At 42.0% G+C, this 20,678-nt stretch overlaps 2 protein-coding genes across 6 annotated transcripts in view; both read right to left on the bottom strand.

Annotated features, from left to right (window-relative positions):
• LOC144691205 (tyrosine-protein kinase STYK1) overlaps positions 1-2,352 on the bottom strand; it is a 72,002-nt gene extending 69,650 nt beyond the window's left edge. For 3 of the 4 annotated variants that reach the window (XM_078559263.1, XM_078559265.1, XM_078559266.1), the window contains exon 1: positions 2,131-2,352. The gene's annotated coding sequence lies outside the window, so the exon portion shown is untranslated. Of the gene's footprint in view, positions 1-1,729; positions 1,911-2,130 lie in introns of those variants that run through there. The other variant, XM_078559264.1, reaches the window with a different exon arrangement.
• Positions 2,353-19,479: 17,127 nt separating this feature from the next.
• Positions 19,480-20,678, bottom strand: part of usp48 (ubiquitin specific peptidase 48) — a 132,102-nt gene continuing 130,903 nt past the window's right edge. The window contains exon 27 of one of the 2 annotated variants that reach the window (XM_078558284.1): positions 19,480-20,490. In XM_078558284.1, the coding sequence (XP_078414410.1) occupies positions 20,468-20,490 (23 nt within the window). In that variant the 3' untranslated portion in view covers positions 19,480-20,467. The remainder of the gene's footprint in view (positions 20,491-20,678) is intronic. The other variant, XM_078558285.1, reaches the window with a different exon arrangement.

Below are 20,678 nucleotides of genomic sequence, written 5' to 3'. Positions count from 1 at the left end.
AGGGAAGGAAATCTGCCATCCTTACCTGGTCTGGCCTACATGTGACTCCAGACCCACAGCAATGCGACTGACTCTTAACTGCCCTCTGAAATGGCCCAGCAAGCCACTCAGTTCAAGGGCAATTAGGGATGGGCAACAAATGCTGGCCCTGCCAGTGACACCCACATCCCATGAAAAAAATAAAAAATGAAAGGCTAGGGAGAGAAAGGAATTTACTCTGATTGGCATGGTGTGACAATTAATGTTCCACAGGGATCCGTACTGGGGCCACAGCTTTTCACTATATAGTAATGATATGGTTAGGATACATGTGAATGGGAACTACTAAAAACTGGTGAATAAGTACAAAAAGAGATAAAAAGGCTAATGGAATATGGGTCTATAATCTCAAAGAGTCTGCAATTTAAAAGTGTTTCAGTTGTACAGAGTCTTGGTCACGTCCCCCGATACAGCACAGGTTCACCAGAGTGACACCGGGGGTTAAAACATTAAACTATGAGGACAAATTGCATAAACTTGACTTGCATTCCTTGACCTAATAAACGTCTTTAAAATGGCAAGGGGATTCAAGGGGTGGATAAAGAGAAAACACTGCTGCCTTTGGCAAATCCAGAAGAAGACATAACCTTAAAACTAAAGCCAGGTCATTTAGAAGTGAAATTGATTAGCACGTTTTCCACACAAGGGCTCGTAGAAATCCAGTACTAATCCCACCCAAATAAATTGTGGGACAATTGGAGCTTTCAAGACAGAGATAGATGGAATTTTGTTCAGAAAGTTGGCAAAGGCCATGGAGCAAAGGCAGGCAAATGGAGTTAAAGTGCAGATCAGCCATAACATAATTAAATGGCAGTACAGGTTAGAGGAACAGAATGGCCTTCTCCCGTTGCTATAATTAATGCACCTCGTGGTCAGTCATGGCAGTATTCAGGCTTCCGACATCTGAACATAACTGGGAAGACTGCATCCTATTTGCTGAGCTGTTTTGATCTGTAATCACGCTGACTGCCTCCTCCTTCAACTGATCCAGGAACAATCCTAACTTTCTACAGCCCACATCTTAAGTAAGGTTTTCATCAGCCATGGTGGTCAGAGGATGCAGATTATAGTAATCACCGCACCAATTAAAGTTAAAACCCGAACTTTAATCCTTCCTGCCGAGCCCTTGGGACTTGTACCAACTCCATCCATTGCTCCCAGAGCAGTCTCTGCAATGCTGGAAGCTCACCCACAGCTTCTACTTCCAGTTATCTGCCCATCTCATCCACTGATACTGAAACATTCCCTCAAACACCTTGCTCCTCATATTGAAAACACAGGGTGGGGATACAAGAATCATTAAGTTTTATTCATGGGTGGGGAACTGCCTAGGAATTAACTCATGTTAATTACACACAATTCAGACTACCCAAATTGATTGCAAAAAGCTCTCAATAGCAACCTTGGGCAACATCAACCATCTCTCTGGAAAACAGGGGAGAAGCCACCCTTACCCATTCCTTGAGTCAGTCAGATGGTAAAATGCCCACAGTTCATTCTCCCAAGCTTATGACCTGTAAAAGCCTTCAGTCCGGTTCTGACAGGGTCTCTGTTACTTAGCATATGACACAAGCAAAGCAGAATCTAAAACAAAAAAAATGCAGGAAATATTCAGCAGGTCAGGCAGCATCCATGGAGAGAGCCCAGTTGTTGACCTCTCATCATAGGATAAGTGAAAAGGAAGCTTTACCCTGTATCCAACCTGTACTCTCTTCTCTCTGCCTGCCCTGGAAATCCTGAATGCCTTTTTGCGTGTTTTCTCTCTCTCCACAAGTGTTGCCTGTGACCGACTGAGTATCTATTTTCATTGCGATAGGTCACACTTCACTGCAGTCTACCCTGGGATAATAAGACCAGGAAATTCTCCATCCCGGGAGAGGCTTCCCAATTTAAAACCTCGCGCGCGCGCGCGCACAGCTACAATCTCATCCTCAGCTTTGGAAATCTCCGACCCCCTCAGGCATGAGCATCCCTCACTGAGCTCCGGAAACGGGTTACTTTTCTTTTTCTAAAATGAACAGATACACGTGCCAAACTTTACTTTTACTTCTTATTAAAAATGAGAAAGTAGCGTGTATCACATCACAGTACCAGGTCTCGGAGGGAGACGAATGGACCTCTCATACACAATAAGAGGTTTCTCAACTCAGCTTCAAGGATCCCCGACGGTTTCCATCCGATGTAAACCACACTCGCTGCTTTAATGATCACGGCAGAATCTGCAATTAGAGACGTACAGCCCTGACAATTGACATTTTCTCCTGGTTTCACTGTCCCTTTCCTTTATCTGGGTATAGTTTACACGATTAGAAAGATTAAGTGCTTTGTTGAACAAACCAGTCACCAAAGGTGAACCTGTCATGGGAGAGTGCAGTTCCTAATAGAGATCAGCTCACCTTTTGGAGGATGTGACGCACTGTGCAAGGGTGTGGCTGTGGAGTCTCCTGATGGCACTATTGCCCAAATAACTCATCTTTGTGGTATTTACCCTGGGTGAAGGAGGGACCTTTGAATCTACGTTGTAATTACAAACCCGAGTCGACTGCCATTTTGGATAATTTTGTCTTTTGGTGCCAGACAGAAACTCCTGTCTGGAACTGTACGAAAGGGTGTCACTGGGCCAGAAATCAAGTGTCTCCTCCAGCTGAGGCAGAGCCGCTAATAACACACCCTCACAAAGCAAATTCCACTCTCATGGTCAATGATGCAGATTAACATCCTGTGGACTGGTCAGTCAGGAGCTATCTGCTGATCTCTACAATCACCCAGGCATACACAAGACAGTGGAAGAGAGAGGGAGAGTGAATCCAACCCTGCAGATCCTATGGAGGGGAGTTAGTCCTGACCAGCATTTATCCCTCATACAATATCAGTAAAGCAGATTATCTGGTTATTACCAAATTCCTGTTTGTGGAAAAGTATCCAGGAACCCTTGAAACATTTTGGATGCCTTTTAAATCTACCTTCAGTAAATGTTTCCAGAGTGTAGCCAACATCAGCTATCCTCCCTAATCCTATCAATTTCAATGGCTTTAAGATGAGTTTGTGGTCAAATTCAGCCAGGTGTTGTAAAGTAGTTGCTATTTAAATGCAGTTTAGGATGAATTATTTAACTGAACGAGACAGGCCGGTGCCAAGATTGTCCCAATACCTGTCCTCATTGAGTGTGTAAACAAGATGGACTTGCAAATGGAGCTGTGGCAACGTCCCATTGAGGCTCCTTTAAATAGAGTCTAAACTCAAGTATACAGAGTGACTGTCTTCACCATCTGCTTGTATGGATCAGAATCATGTACAGAAAACAAATGTGACTGCTGGAGCACTTCCATTAATGCTGTCTTCAATCCATCATGAACATCAGGTGGCAGGAACTACATCACAAAAAATGAAGTCCTCAACAGAGCCAATCTGCATTGAAAGCATTCTCTTGAACACTGGACATGTATCACACATGGAGGATTCCAAAATGCCAAAAAACCATGCTTTGTTGTGGACTATGAGACTGTGATGCACCTCACAAACAGTTCCAAGACCAGATAAAAAGACAGGTCTCTCTGGCTGACAATGACCAATGGGTGTGGGAGCAGGAGGTGACAGAGCTGGATGGTGCTCAAAAACCAAGAAAGCAACCTATTTTTGAAACAAATAGACATGAGGATGTTGAAGAAAGGCACAGATAATGAACAAGTCTATATATATCAGAGCCCCTCCAAACCAGGAATTCCTCTGCTCAGCTGCTCAAAAGCTGCAGATCAAAAATTGGGTTCTTCGCTCACCAAGGATTATGCCGGCAACCACAGAGAGAAGCCTTCCCATTATCTTCACTTGCAACAAACCTGTCACCATCATCAGGATAAATTATTCTTTTTCTTGCTTGTCATTTTATGATTGTTTATTGAAGATGTGTTAAAATCCAGGAGAGATAACCATCTGTTTGTATTCACTGTCTGGAGATTGTTCTTTGAAGATTTTAGGAACATTCAGTAAAATTCATCATGCATTAAGATGTAAAATTTTATTTAATCAACTTTTGTAATTTTTTTACACAGATCCTTGGATACCTTTTAGAGAAAAGCTTGAGCAAATTTCCTCTGCTTGGATTACAGGGTAAAATAAACAAATGCCAACTCCATCAAGTCAGTGCCGACTTTTCAAAAAGTTTGGTGCAATTTAGCAAAAAGATGACACATAGCCTAGAAATGTAGTAAACAGTGAGGAGGATATTAACAGGCTTCGGAGGACAGAATGAAATGGACAGTGTTACAATCCCTGTGGGGGAACCATAAACCAAATTAAGCAAATTTACCGAAAGACTGCGAAATGAAGAAATTACCACCAAGATTTCACTTTATGCATCTTTTACTTTAACACATATCAGGACCAACATAAATTAAACATGAATTAACAGGCAAATGATAATTCATATAAAAAGCTAAATTTCACTTTAAATAGTCCATACGACAAAGATATGTCTTACACAACCACAAGCACCCACATCACTCCCCACACAAATTTGGCATTATATAGCTACACAGCTCCACAATATGCTGTCCTTTATTCATTCAGGGTAAGTTAGGGGTCCTATCCAACAACGGCCTTCACCTCTGAGTGGTACCACCTGTATCTAGTGAGGATTGGAAAATGATCCTCAGAGCATCCGTTCTTTCTTCCCTGGCTTCCTTTAACAACCTGGGATACAATCCGTCTGGCCCTGGTGATTTATATACCTTCAAGGATGTTAGTCCCTCCAATACTTCCTCTCTCATTATGCTTATTGTATCTAATATTTCACGCTCCTCTTTAACTAGAATGTCTGCATCATCCCTCTCCTTAGTGAAGACAGAGACAAAGTATTAATTGACAACCCTGCACTCATCTTTAACATCAATGCACAAATTATCATATGCAGCCCTGATAGACCCTATCCTTGCCTTAGTTATTCTCCTGCTCTTAATGTACCGGTAAAACATCTTTGGGTTTTCTTTGATTTTGCCTGACAATATTTTTGTCATATCCTCTCTATGCTTTCCTAATTTCATTTTTTACTTCACTCCTATTCTTTCTATACTCCTCTAGGCTTTCTGCAGTATTCATCTTTTGCGCTGACGTGCTGGGCTCTCCAATGATACCTCAAAGATTTTGCAATTTTTATTTATAACGAGAAGATTTGTGCACTGAATTCAGGAGTAATAAGTCCACTAACACTTTAGAGATTTTAAAAACTAAATTAGAACATTTACTAACAGAAGAAAAGATTTCAAGCACATAAGGTCACAATTGCTTAATACTATAACAAATCACAAAATTCCTAATTAACCTGACTCCCAACTATACACCCTCTTTAAGGAAAGAGTCCAAATTAGTTTATAATTTAAAAAAAACAAGCCAACAAGCTTACCACAGCACCCACTCGACAGTGGAATTCCAAAGGCTTTCTTCCACCTTTGGTTACTGGATACAGCAGACTTCTGCAAAAGTGGCTGGAGGCTCCCCCAAGGCTGTTTTGAGATCTTACATGGCATGGCTCCACAACATAGACTTCCATTTCTTTTTATATATGTTTCTCTCTTGTTAATCTGTAAATTCCATTGTTCTATATGTCTTTGGAAATTTACTTTTCCCATCATAGAAAAATTTTTCATGTTGCCAATATGGTCAGTACCTTTGGGAAAAATAAACACACTGCTTGGCCTTGCTTATCTTATTAGTTGTAAACATCCTATCATCCCTTTGAAGACTAAATAACTCACAAAGGTAGTGCAGTGGATGTTGTGTACATGCATTTTAGCAAGGCATTTGACAAGGTCCCACATGGCAGATTGGTCTGGAAAGTGAAAGCCCATGGGATTCAGGGAAATGTGGCAAACTGGATAAAAGGTTGGCTTTGTAACAGGAAACAAAGGGTAATGGTCGATGGATGCCCTTGAAAATGGAAAGTCGTCTCAAGTGGTGTTCCACAGGGTTCGGTGTTGGGACCCTTACTGTTTGTGTTATATATTAACGATTTGGACATGAACATGGGGGGCACGATTGTGAAGTTTGCAGATGACACAAAGATTGGCCGAGTAGTGGATAGTGTAGAGGATAGCCATAATCTCCAAAATGATATAGATGAGTTGGTGGAGTGGGCAGTAATGTGGCAGATGGATTTTAACATAGACAAGTGTGAGGTCATACATTTAGGAAGGTCAAACAGTTACAGGGATTACACAATAAATGGGAATATACTAAGAGGGGTAGATGAAGTGAGAGATCTTGGTGCACAAGTACACAGGTCCCTGAAGGCAGCGGTTCAAGTAGACAAGGTTGTAAAGAAGGCATATGGAATGCTCTCTTTCATTGGCAGAGGTATAGAATATAAAAGTAAGGATATAATGTTGGAATTGTATAAAACACTGGTGAGGCCACAGCTGGAGTATTGTGTGCAGTTCTGGTCACTACATTACAGGAAGGACATAATCGTTCTGGAGAGAGTGCAGAGGAGGTTTACAAGAATGTTGCCAGGGTTAGAAAAGTGTAGCTACGAGGAGAGATTGGATAGGTTGGGGTTATTTTCCTTAGAACAAAGAAGGCTGAAAGGTAACTTGATTGAGGTGTACAAAATTATGAGGGGAATATATAGAATGGACAGGATAAAATTGTTTCCCTTGGTGGAGAATTCTAGAACCAGGGGACATAGATTCAAGATAAGTGGCAGAAGGTTTAGGGGGGAAATGAGGAAGAACTTTTTTACGCAGAGGGTAGTGGGTGTCTGGAATTCGCTGCCCAAGTTGGTGGTAGATGCAGAAACTCTAAACTCTTTTAAAAAGTACCTGGATCTGCACCTTAAGCGCTGTAAGCTGCAGGGCCAAGGGCCGGGTGCAGGAAGGTGGGATCAGAAAGGGCACTTGGGTGTCCTTGGGCTGGCTGGGCAAGATGGGCCAAACGGCCTCCTTCTGTGCTGTAACTTTTCTATGGTTCTATTTATGTAAAAATGCAAATTTCCTTCATACCTCATATGCTAAGACCTCATCCATTTTTACTCATTAGCATTTCAAATGCCTTTTACCCCTAACTTTTTTTGATAATTTTAAGCTTGCAGTCTATCTGACTCTAATTCAATTAAATCAGCTACACAACCAACTACACTCACACCCATAAACCTGCTTTACAATAAACCACAATAATATCATGAAAAAAATGTTAGTTTCACGACAAACAGCACTCAAGAAGCTCAGCACCATCCAGGACAAAGCAGCCCATTTGATTGGCACCCGATCCATCAACTTAAACATTCACTCCCATCACCACTGATGCACATTAGTTGCAGTGTGTACTTTATATAAGATACACTGCAGGAACATACCAAGCTTCCTTCCTTCCAAGCCAACAACTTCTACCATTTTGAAGGACAAGGCAGCAGATGCAGAGAAACACCACCACCTGCAAGTTCCCCTCAAAGCCGGACACTATCCTGACTTGGAACTATGTCGCTGTTCCTTCACTGTTGCTGTGTCAATATCCAGGAACTCCCTAATAGCACTGTGGGTGTGCCTGCAACAGACGGACTGAAGTGCCTCACTGCACCTTCTCAGGGGCAATTAGGGATGTGCAACCAATGCTGGCCTATGAAAGAATAAAAAAAGTTAACTGTAACCAAATGGATTCTGTTGAGGACATTCTCTCTCTCCCCAACACTGTAATATTCTCCTTAATCAATACTGTCACCGCTCCTCCTCCTCTTTTCTTCCCTACCTTTCCTGAACACCTTGTATCCAGGAATATTTGATACTCAGTCCTACCTTTTTTAAGCCAGGTTTCTGCTTTCACCACATCATTATATCGCCATATATCTATCTGCACCTACTGATCACCATTTTATTCTCACACTCTGTGTTTACATACATGTACTGCAATCCTAATTTACACATTATTTTCCCTCTTACTTTGAACCTACCTTGCATATCTCTATATCCACGGGGGAGTAGAGACCATGATTCAATTCAATGGGATCTCTGAAAAGCTCCATTTCTTTTCTTGACACCTCATTGGCTGCTGATGGAACCAATACCTAGAAGTAAGGTGTCTGTGACAAGCCAGGTTCACTCCAATGATGAGCAACGCCCGTTATTTAAAATCAGCATTATATCAACATTTTTAAATATCACTTTTACCTTTCTGAATGTTTTCACAGAATCACAGTGCAGAAGAGGCCCTTTGGCCTATCGAGTCTGCAACGACACGTGAGAAACACCTGACCTACCTACCTAATCCCATTTACCAGCACTTGGCCCATAGCCTTGAATGTTATGATGTTCCAAGTGCTCATCCAGGTACTTTTTAAAGGATGTGAGGCACCACCCTCCACCACCACCCTCCCAGGCAGCGCATTCCAGACCGTCACCACCCTCTGGGTAAAAAAGTTTTTCCTCACATCCCCCCTAAACCTCCTGCCCCTCACCTTGAACTTATGCCCCCTTGTGACTGACCTTTCAACTAAGGGGAACAGCTGCTCCCTATCCACCCTGTCCATGCCCCTCATAATCTTGTACACCTCGATCAGGTCACCCCTCAGTCTTCTCTGCTCCAATGAAAACAACCCAAGTCTATCCAACCTCTCTTCATAACTTAAATGTTTCATCCCAGGCAACATCCTGGTGAATCTCCTCTGCACCCCCTCCAGTGCAATCAAATCCTTCCTATAATGTGGCAACCAGAACTGCACACAGTAATCCAGCTATGGCCTCACCAAGGTTCTATACAACTCCAACATGACCTCCCTACTTTTGTAATCTATGCCTCAATTGATAAAGGCAAGTATCCCATATGCCTTTTTCACCACCCCACTAACATGCCCCTCTGCCTTCAGAGATCTATGGACACACACACCAAGGTCCCTTTGTTCCTCAGAACTTCCTAGTGCCATGCCGTTCATTGAATACTTCCTTGTCAAATTACTTCTTCCAAAGTGTATCACCTCGCACTTTTCAGGGTTAAATTCCATCTGCCACTTATCTGCCCAATTGACCATCCCGTCTATATCTTCCTGTAGCCCAAGACACTCAACTCACTGTTAAACACCCGGCCAATCTTTGTGTCATCCGCAAACTTACTAATCCTATCCCCCACATAGTCATCTATGTCGTTTATATAAATGACAAATAATAGGGGACCGAGCACAGATCCCTGTGGTATGCCACTGGACACTGGCTTCCAGTCACTAAAGCATCCTTCTGTCATCACCCTCTGCCTCCTACAACTAAGCCAATTTTGAATCCACCTTATCAAATTACCCTGTATCCCATGTGCATTTGCCTTATTTATAAGTCTCCCATGTGGGAACTTGTCAAAGGCTTTGCTGAAATCCATATAAACTATATGGTTATATTAAAGCCTCTTAGATATTCTTAAAGTATATCGAGTCAGATCACAGTCAGGGTCAGGCATGAACTCATTGAATGGTAGCAGAACAAGCTCAAGGTGCTAACTGACCTACTGTTGTTCCTATGGCCAGCCTTAACTCTAACCAAACATTATGTTCCCTACAATCAGGAGTTTAGCTTTACCAGCCAGTATCTAGTCATATGACAACATGACTAGAGTCCACAGCTTTTTGAGTTGTCATTCCAAATTGTCATTATCCTTTATGTGATCAATTACTTCCTGATTTCATTCCTGAACGGATTAGCACTAACTTTAAGATTACACCCCTTTGCTCTTGGCATCCTATGCAACTGTGATGAAGGTAAACTTTTCCTCCTGGTCCTTCTCAAACTCTTTGCAGCCTTTGCCACGATTGATCAGACCATCCTCCTCCAACGTCTCTCAGCTGTTGTCCAGCTGGGTGGGACTGCTCTCACCTGGTTCCATCCTTATCTGTCTAGTCATAGCTAGGGAATCACCGACAATGGCTTCTCTTCCTGCTCCTGCACCATTGCTTTAGGTGTCCCCCAATGACCTATCCTTGGCCACGACCTATTTCTTACCTGCCTGCTGCCCCTCACTGACATCATCCAAAAGCAGTGTTCGTTTTCACATGTACTCTGATGGCATCCAACTCTACCTCACCACCATCTCTCTCGACTCCTCCACTGTTACTAGACTATCAGACTGTTTATCTGACATCCAGTAAAGGATGAGCAGAAATTTCCTCCAATTTAATATTAGGAAGACTGAAGCCATTGTTTTCAGTCCCCACTCCAAACTCCGTTCCTTAGCTACTCACCCCATCTGTCCCTTGGCAACAGTCTGATATTAATTCAGTCTGTTTGCAACCTTGGTATCACATTTGACCCCAAGATAAGCTTCCAGCCTTATGTTCATGCTGTCAGTGAGACTACCCATTTCCACCTCTGTGACGTCGCCAAACTTCACCCATCTCAGCTCAAATGCTGCTGAAACCCTCACTGATGCCTTCATTTCCCCTAGACTTGACTACTGGTCACCTACTTCCTACCCTCCATAAACTTGTTATCCAAAACGCTGCTGCTCGTGTCTTAACTCAAACCAAATCCTACTCACCTATCACCCCTGTGCTCACTGACCTGCATTGACCCCAGGCCAAGCAAGGTCTTGATTTTAAAATTCTCATTCATATTTTCAAATCCTTCCATAGCCTCGCCTTTCCCTATCTCGTTGATCTCTTCTAGCCGCACAACCCACGGAGGTATCCACGCTCCTCTAATTCTGCCCTCTTGAGCATCCCCAATTTTAATTACTCTACCTTTGGTGGCTGTGCCTTCAGTTGGCTAGGTCCTAAGCTCTAAAAGACCCTCTTTACACCTCTCCACCTCACTTTCCTTCTTTAAGATAATCCTCAAACCTACCTCTGACCAAGATTTTGGGCATCTGACCTAATGTCACCTTTTGTGGCTCAGTGTCATATTTTTGTTTTGTAATGCTCCTGTGAAGGACCTTGTCATTCAAATTCTTAAAATAAACACAGAATACAGACAAAATAAAGACAGAAAATGCTAGAAATACTCAGTAAGGTCAGGCAGCATCTGCGGACAGAGAAAATGTTTCAGGTTGATGATCCTTCTGGGAGAAAGTTAGAAATGTAATAGGTTTTAAGCAAGTGACAGAGAGGAGGACTGGGAAAAGAGCAAAATGGAAGGTCTGTGATAGGGTGAGAGGCAGGAGAGAGTAAACGACAAAAAGGTTCCTGGTACAAGGCCAAAGGAAGTGGTAATGGGACATCATAAACAGCTGCTGTCGGAAAGTAGAAGAAAAACGCATGATAAACAAAACCAGCAAAGAGAAAGTTTGTGGTCTAAAATTAGAATGTCGAGGCTGGAAGGCTGCAAAATGCCTAATCGAAAGATGAGGTACTATTCCTTAGGTTGAGGTTCACTGGTAAAATACAGGAGTAGAGGCACAGAAAAATCAGCTTGGGAGCAAGGTGGAGAATTACAATGAAAAGCGACTGAAAGCTCGTGGGCAGACTTGGGGATTGAACAGAAATGTTCCACAAAACAGTCATCCAATCTACGTTTAATTCTGTTTATCATTTTAAAAATATTGATAGCTAACCCTTCAAGGGAATTCAAATTCAAAGTAAACCAAGTTTATGTATCTTGGCCTCATGCTTTAACCCTTGAAGCCTTGGTATCATTCTAGCGAATCTGCACAGTACTCCATCAGTTACTGCAGTAGCATTATACTCAGCCCACCACCAGAGCGAGACAGTCTCCCATTGAGGGTGCTAATAATACTGGGAGCCAACCAGTATTTAATGTAGGTGCATGGAGGCTTGTTGGGCTGGTTGTGCAGTTCTGGTGCACAGTGATAAATCCACCACTGAGGAGAATCTAGCTGTTTCTCAAACATCCAGTGATTCCAAGATAATTAACAGGAAAACAATGTTATTAGTATTTTGGATGCTATATATTTGCTGGCTACCAACAATCTAATTGAACAGTTCGGCTGACACTGCAAGACATTTCCTTCTATGGTTTATAAAATCATCGGAACAGATATTCAATTACTCCTTTTATGAACAAGTACTCAATAATTTGTAACCAATTAGAAGGTAGCTTAGGTTTAAGTTGTTTACATATTGTGCTGAGCTTCTGTGTTTGAAAATAGTTTGAAAGGGTGCAGTATAAAGAGCAATCGTGTAATCAGGTACATGAGGCATCACATTAACTAAAATTATAATAATGCTACATGTTTCGGCCTACGACACTAACGCATGATACTTGTTATACATCACGTTTCACTGCAATTGTTAGCCATGACTTCACCATGTCTTTGTTACATGTATAAGTGCACAGGTAACGAAGGCAGGATCCAGTGAGCAAGACAAGAGATAAGGGTTCAATTTACTGTTTGCTAGACTTAGTCTAAGGAGTTTCCATGGCACTGAACTGAGTGTTCCCCAGGGTTGAAAATTGTTGTTCATGATATTTTGCTCATGTTATTTATTGCCACGTGTAAGAGCTTTACTGAAGGAGAAAGAAGTCATAATATGCCCAGGGTGCTTCAGAGGTGCAAGGATTAAAAAGGTGTACACAGACATACACACATGCAAAATACTGCAGATGCTGGAAATCTGAAAAACAGAAAATGCTGGAAATACTCAGCAGGTCTGAGGTGGAGAAACAGAATGAAAGTTTCAGGATAAGTTAGAGATGTAACAGGTTTTAAGCAAGTAGAGGCAGTGAAATGGGTTTGGTGGGGTGGGGGTGGTGGGGGGGGGGGGGGGGGGGAGGAAGGGGAAGAACAAACGGAAGGTCAGTGTTGCAATGGAAGGCAGGAAAAATTAAATGCCAAGAGGGGTAATGGTACAAGGGAAAAGGTGTTAATGGCTCAAGTTAAGAAACTAAAGATAGATTGAGTAACAGTAAGTGGCAACAATAGAATCATGTAGGAGCAGTGGTTATGATCGGAAATTCACTGTTGAATTTGGAAGCTGTAAAGTGCCTAATAGAATGATGAGGTGATGTTTCTCGAGTTTCCGTTGCGGTTCATTGGAACAGTGTAGGAGGTTGAGGACAGAGTGAGAGTGGGCGGAAAATTAAAATTGTAAGCAACTGGAAGTTCAGGGTCACGCTTTTCGACTGAATGGAGGCTTTCCATTAAGAAATCTCACAATCTGCATTTGGTTTCCCCATGCTACAGCAGGTGGATGGTAAATGCCAAGCTGCCCAAATCCCAGAGGGAAACATGAAGCAGCTGCCACAGCTATTTACAATTATACTTATTTCCAGATGCGGGCTTTGGATTCAGTAAAAGGAGGCCACCAAAACTAAATTAAAACTTTATTAATAGAATAAATGATTTTAAGCACATACATAGATCTACAAATTACTACTATGTTATCTTCTAAGTCCCCTAATTACTCTAAACCCCAGTTACACCTGTTAAGGCAACAGTGAGACATACAGATTTTAAAAGGCCCAGGCAAAGTAACACACAGTACCCTGAACAGTCAAATTCAAAGTGAGTTTTTCTCAGCTTCGGTTCCTCAAAGACAGCAGCTTGAGGCTTAGATGCTGGAGGCTTTTCACACTTGTGTTAGATCTTAGACTTCGTGCCCTTACACGTAACCTTCGCTCCTTTATACATATCTTTCCCTTTGAATGCAAATTCCCACTGTTTCACTATGTCTTTGGGCTTTACCTCTCTAATAATAAAATCTATCATAGTATGAATTTTACCAGCAATCCTTAGGAAAAATAAACGCACTGTTCCTTCTCCTGGCTAAGTGTAACATTTCATTCCCTCTTTTGAATTCAAGCTAGTCTGGTTTATTTAAAATTGCAAATGTTCCCTTTATGCCTTACATTTTAAAACTTCCTCCGTGTTTACCGACTTAACATTTCAAACCTAGCTTATCTTGATACATCAAAGACTTCAGACAAGCTGCCTTTAATTTAATTAAGTCACTCACACACAAACATAGACACAGACACCACTATTACTCTACTTTACAATAAATTCCAATAACATTATGAAAATTAATATATTTTCCTGACACCCCAGTGTAGAGGGGGTTGCAATAGTACTGAAGATATGTGCTCCAGAACTAGCTGTGCCAAGCTGGTCCAGTACAACTACAACACTGCCATCTACCCGACTATGTGGAAAATTGCCCAGGTATGTCCTGTACACAGAAAGCAGGAGAAATCTGACCTGGCCAATTACCACCCCATCAGTCTACTCTCCATTATCAGCCAAGTGGTGGAAAGTGTCATTGACAGTGCTATTGAACAGCACTTACTTAGCAATAACCTGATCACTGATGCTCAGTTTGGATTCCGCCAGGGTCACTGAGCTCCTGACCTTGTTATGCCTTGGTCCAAACATGGACAAAAGAGCTTAACCACAGGAGTGTGATAGAATACACTCCAGTTGATTGGATGAGTGCAGCTCCAACAACACAAGAAGCTCAACACAATCCAGGACAAAGCAACCAGCTTGATTGGCACCCAAGACACCACAATAAACATTCGCACCCTCCACCACCAGTACGTACCATCTACTGCACTGCAGCAACTGACCAAGATACCTTTGACAGCACCTTCCAAACCCACAACCTCTATCACCTAGCAATACAAGGGCAGCAGACACATGGGAACATCACCACATGCAAGTTCCTCTCCAAGCCACTTACCACCCTGACTTAAAAACTATTGCCATTCCTTCACTGTCGCTGGGTCAAAATCCTGGAACTCCCTCCCTAATAGTACCGTGGGAGTACCTGCACCACATGGACTGCAGTGCTTCAAGAAGGTAGTTCACCACCTTCTCAAGGCAATTATGGACGGACAATAAATGCTGGCCTAGCCAGTGATGCCCACATCCCATGAATGAACATAAAAAAAACATGAGCAGTGAATACAGTATACTAAATTGGAAGCAGTACAGTAAATTGCTCTTTCACCTGGAAGGCACGTTTGAGACCTTGGACAGTGTAAGGGAGGTGGTGAAAAAACAGTGGTGCATCTCCTGTACTTGCATGAAAAGCTAAGAGCACATTGGGGGTGGTGGAAGGATGCATAGGGGTATCACGGACAGAATTATCCCTTTGGAATGCTGAAAGGGGAGGGGAAGGTAGTGGCATCATTGGAGGTGGTGGAAATGGCAGAGAATGATCCACTGAACGTGGACACTGGTAGGGCAGAAGGTAAGGACAAGGGAGTGCAACTCTGGGAGGGAGTGGACAGGGATGAGGATACAAGTGTAGGAAATGGGACAAAATAGCCAAGGTTCTGTCAATCACGGTGAAGAGAAATCCTTGTTGAGGAAATAGAAAAACGTATCAGAAGCACTGGTATGCAAGGGAGCACTGTCAGGACGGATGCGATGAAAAACTGGAATAATCGGATCAAGTTGGTGCAGGAAACAGGGTGGGAGGAAGCGTAGCCAAGGTAATTGGGAGTTGGTGGGCTTACAGTGGAAATTGATTTACCACTTAAAAGCAGGAAGGGAGATAAGAGAAGTGGAGCCGAACATGAGAAAGTGAGGGAGGTAGAAATTTGAAGGGACCCTGACACAGTCATCAATATACCATAAACGAGGGGAGGGACTTGAATAGGACAGGGACAAAGAATGCTCCACGTGTCCCACTAAAAAAGCAGGCATAGCTCAGACCCATACAAGTCTCCCATTACAATACCTTTTGTGTGGAAGGAGTCATAGTAGTTGTTCAGTGAAGAACAAATTCAGCTAAGCAGAGAAGGATAAAGATGGTGGATGGCGTTTGTTTGGGCCTCTGTTCAAGGAAGAAGCGTAAAGCCCTCAGATTGTCGTGGTAGGGGGGGTTGGAAGTGTAGAGGGACTGAATGTCTACGGTGAGAGAGAGAATTAGGATCTAGACGCTGTTAAAGTGGCAGAGGATTTCAGAAGTTCCTCCCCAAGTTCACTTTTAATAGCATTAAATATTTTCTAGGCAAATGAATTGTTTCACTTTTTCGGCCTTTTATTTAAGTTTGTGTGGATTCAGAACACTGTTCATCGCTTTCTTTATATCTTCAGGAATAAAGTTAAAGATTCTAATGGCTCAAATAAAAACCGTCTTAGGAATGCAGCAAGCTTCAGCAGTGACTAGTGCTTTATACGTAACCATCATGGACCATTGCCGGCCATGTACTTTTCTACAGTTTCCATCTAAGCTTCTTCAGTTGCAATAACTCAACTGAACTGGGAATCTAGCACCCTATCACAGGAATTACTATATTAAAGCATATGTAGTCCATCCTTTAGCTGACTGCATTCAATTATTGAGCTAAACAAATACAAACTTATTTGATGCAAAAGTACAGTCGTCCAAAGAAAGGTTTCAGTCCATTTATTTGCTCCAGTATAGCGAGACCTGAAGCTCTGATTTCTAGAGGACAGGTGAGAGATTCTCCAGTTCAGAGAGTGGTGCTCAGATTTCCATATCGCTTACTACTGGACCTGTCCATCTTATCACCAAAGGTTCTGAAGAGTCATATTGGACTTGAAATGTTAATTCAGTTCTCCATGTTGCCAGACCGGAGTTTTTCCAGCATTTTCTGTTTTTATTTCTTACCAATGGCACCTCGTAAACAAAGAAAACCAGCCCAGAAGGCGGAATCGAACTAGGAAGTTGAATCAATGACAGTCTGAACTTGCAGATTGTGCTCAGGTAGAGTGCTGACCATTGCTTCGATGAATGTAAAATGCTCATTATGTTTATGTTTATTATACAAAAGAGCAGCTGGACAAAAATTTACACCCAGACTCTGAAATAGTGAACCAGAGAGTCCTGGTTGGTAGCACTTTGTGCATCAGTAGCTAGGTTTTTGCCACTAGGCAATGCTAGTACTGCATCTACCAATTATCTCAGAATCACCTTAACTTGAACAAGGTAATATTCCCACCTTCAAATGAAATGGTTGCAGCACATTATGGCAACAGAAATGGTACTAGAACAGGATGAGATCAAATTTCTTATTGTTTTGACCATTTGCCGGCTTATTACAAAATCCAATGTTTTTGCCAGGGTGAAGCCAAACCAACCAAGCAATTCCCAACACATTCTACACATTCTCCGATTCTTTTTGATGATTGTAAGAGTTCCTGCCCTTACACCTATGTGCAACTGCACGTCAGCCAACTAGCTCTTCAAATTCTCATCACGGATCCCCTACTTCTCTGGTTTTCGAGGACTCATCACTTACACACATTGCTATGTGATCTCTGAGCTGATCAGCTTTTCTAACGTCTTTGATGTATGACTATTCAGCACTAATAGGTGGTCTGCCCTGATTTTACTACCAGGATTGGGAACTCACTTAGAGTCCTAAGGTGCAGACCAGAATTTGACTGTTTCATGGTGCTACGTTAGACACTAAACCATTTGAAGGTATTAAATTACACATTGAGAATCCCTGATGGTTCAGAATTACTGAGGAGACAACAGCGCACTCGGGTGCCCAAGGAGACAGCAACACATCAGTACTCCAGGGAGGTAGCAGAGTCAAATGAAAGCTTAAAAAAATGTAGAATCAATATTTACTTTAAAATTCTTCACTTCCCCCCTGTTGGAGCATTTAACTTTCTTAACTTGATTTATCAGAGTTCTCAAAGAACCTGCATGATGCATCTCCTCAAGGGTTAACTTGGCAAAAGTTCAAGGGTACGGTAGCATAAGTGATTACACAAGTAATCAAGAGGAGAGAGAGGCTGGATTAATGGTTTGGAGATGATTTTAAATCCTGCCACAGCAGATGGAGCGACTTGAATTTAATTTACAAATCTGAAAAAAAAACCTGCTAGTCTCTTAATAATGATCATGAAATTTCAAGATTGTTGTAAAAATCCATCTGGTTCACTAATGTCCTTCATGGGAGGAAATCGGTTGTCCTTAAACAGTCTGGCCTATATGTGACTCCAGACCCACAGCGATGTGGTTGACTCCTTAAACTGCCCTGAGAAATGGCCTAGCAAGTCACTCAGTTGTAGGCAGCTCACCACCACCTGTTCGATAGCAATTAGGGATGGGTAATAAATGCTGGCCTTGCCAGTAACGCTTACATCCCAGGAATAGATAACAAAAAACACAATGCCATTTGATATGAATCATTGGGCATTGTGTAATGGGGCTAATGCCTCAATATTTTTTATAAAATATATAATTATACCATGGCTAATTTCTAAAATATTAAAACTGCACAGTTACCTTTTAAAATGGCTGAAGTGATGTCTGGCGGTGACCCTCAAACAACACGAGCTATTTGGCAGTATTGCAGAAACTTGTGCCTCATTATCTCTGAAGAGGCACTAAGAACCCATGTGGGCTGCAGAGATCAAATTCAAAGCAAATAATACCAAGACAATCTGCCTTCAGAACCCAGGCTGGCCAGCCAGAGACTACTAGTCTGCTAGGACAAAGGGCTCTGCAGCCTTCCTTTCAAATTCTTAACGGTTGGAATTTCAACAACCTCAGGAACCAAGACAAAGGGATATATAAACCCTTTGTCCAAGCCAAAATGGAGAGGTGGGAGTCATGTCACATGACACCCCCCCCTAGCTGCAGAACCTGTAATATTGCTTTGTGGTGCTGCAAAGCCCAGTCTGCTATCTCCCATTTATCAAGCAGCAGCACAGAAAAGGGGCTTTGTCCTGGTTTGAATGCCTGGCCCTATCTACACTGTTTCTACTGGAACTTCCATACCATTGGCTACAAGACTGATTCATCTCCATGCACCTCTCATGATGGAAATCAACTTTATTGGAAAAGTGAATTGTCCAGCCTCAGCTCAGCCTGCTGACCTCTGTGAAGGAATACACCAAGGGACTTTGATTCTGGACTTTGGACTTTGTGAAACAATAGTTCTTTTCTCTGGTTTTTGCCCTGTAGATCTTTCTCTATGAGTGAAAACCCTCCTCTCGTGTTTGAGTGTGTGCAAATAAACTAACCCTCTAAGTTGACCCTATCTCAAGCTTGCTGTGGGGTTATTAATAGAAAATTGGATCACACCAAAACCAAGGGGTTGGGGAATACACCAGCGCATATAAAAGAGGAAGCAAATCAAAACGCCTTTCTGTTTACAGATGGGTGGCGAAAGGAGAAATCAGGGCTGGTTAAATTAAATTCCCTCCTGTTTTTAACACATTGATTTCCAATTACCATTGCCAACTGCTCAATTGCCAGGCAAACTGCCAACAATGTGTTCTGTTATATTAGCAGGTTAAAATTAAAAGCTAAGGATTTAGGAAAGAGGTGTGGCCTCATGTCCTGTACGCAGGGGTGAAACAGACTTCAGGCAAGTCTGCACACTGGCTTCAATGATTGTATAACTGAAATCTCAAAGACACCTTCCAAACTGGGATGGAACCGCTTCATAAGTAGCAGTTTTATGACTGTCACAATTCAATATTTACCCGTCACAGATGACATTCTGCTACGCGAGATACACATGTAGGTTGATCCAGCCAGTGGTGCAGTGGGCACCTTCAGGCCTCACCTTAAAAAAAAATCACATCTCATTTTCTATAACGATCTGCTCTTTTATTTGGTACAGTAAAGATAAGCAATATAACAATTCTAGTGGATTTATCAAGATAGCATTCTTACCACAGCATTTCTACAACAAACGCAATTTGCACAACCCTTTTAACAGGATTTGGAAAAACCTATTTCAGCACACTTTCAATTCTTTTCCAAGCAAAAGGCAGTATCAAAAAACAAAACAGTAAAATGTATTAAATCAAGAAGCATTGCATTTATTTACAGCACTTCAGTGGTCCTAGTACAATATTACTTGAATATATCAGAAACATTAATGTAATAATGCAGGCAACTATTTCACTGTGTATACAGCTTACAAGTTGCAAGGAACAACCTGGCTGGAGATCTCTGTTTCATTCTCGTACACTTGTTCATCTTGTTCTTGCATATTATACATTTTGAAATGCAGTAGTGACTTGTTAATCTGATGTGTGTTAAACAATGTAACTCAGTATTAACACAAATTTACAGTTACATTGGTGTGTCATTCTAAGCAGAAATCAACTTTAAGCGTGTGAAGTCACACAGAGAAAAGTTAATTATTGGCCGAGTGATCAAAACAACTTGCCAACAACAGTTGTGAGTGCTCAAGGAGGAAACTTTACATCAAATTGCTTGAACAGAACAGCCATCAAGACACCATTTTGGCTTCAAACATGTTTTTAGACACAGTGAATCGAGGGGAATTTTCTCTCTCAACATCAGTCACTATCATATGTCAAGGCAGAATCAAAAGGGGTTCAATTTTCCTCTATTGCCCCATCGACTGAATTCAGGACACTGTGTGCTTTTGCATAAAAAGGCAGGAGATGCAAGCAAACTTTCAGACTGGTCCTTTCTTTTTAAAAGTATAAACCAAGTCAATGTATGCTCTGTATGCCTGGTGCAATGTTTGAGTGACTTCACCTCTGTCCTTCTTCCTTACTGCACACTTCCACTCAGCCGTCTACAGCAAGTTTCATCACTTCAGTGGCCCAATAGACCAGTACCTGTAACAAGAACCATACAAAGGATTAAATGTTTCTTTGTGACCAGCCAGGCCAAAAAAATAATAAAGGGGGAGAAAATAAACTTTGAGGGTAAACTAACAAGTATTATAAAAACAGACAGAAAGAGCTTCTTTACATAAATAAAAAGGAAGCGAGGCACCAAAGTAAACATAGGCCCCTTAGGTAGT

This window comes from Cetorhinus maximus, chromosome 15 (genome assembly GCF_964194155.1).
Source record: "Cetorhinus maximus chromosome 15, sCetMax3.hap1.1, whole genome shotgun sequence".
Lineage (NCBI taxonomy): Eukaryota > Metazoa > Chordata > Chondrichthyes > Lamniformes > Cetorhinidae > Cetorhinus > Cetorhinus maximus.
The sequence above is the reverse complement of the archived record's forward strand: the minus strand, read 5'-3'. Positions and strand labels throughout refer to the sequence as shown.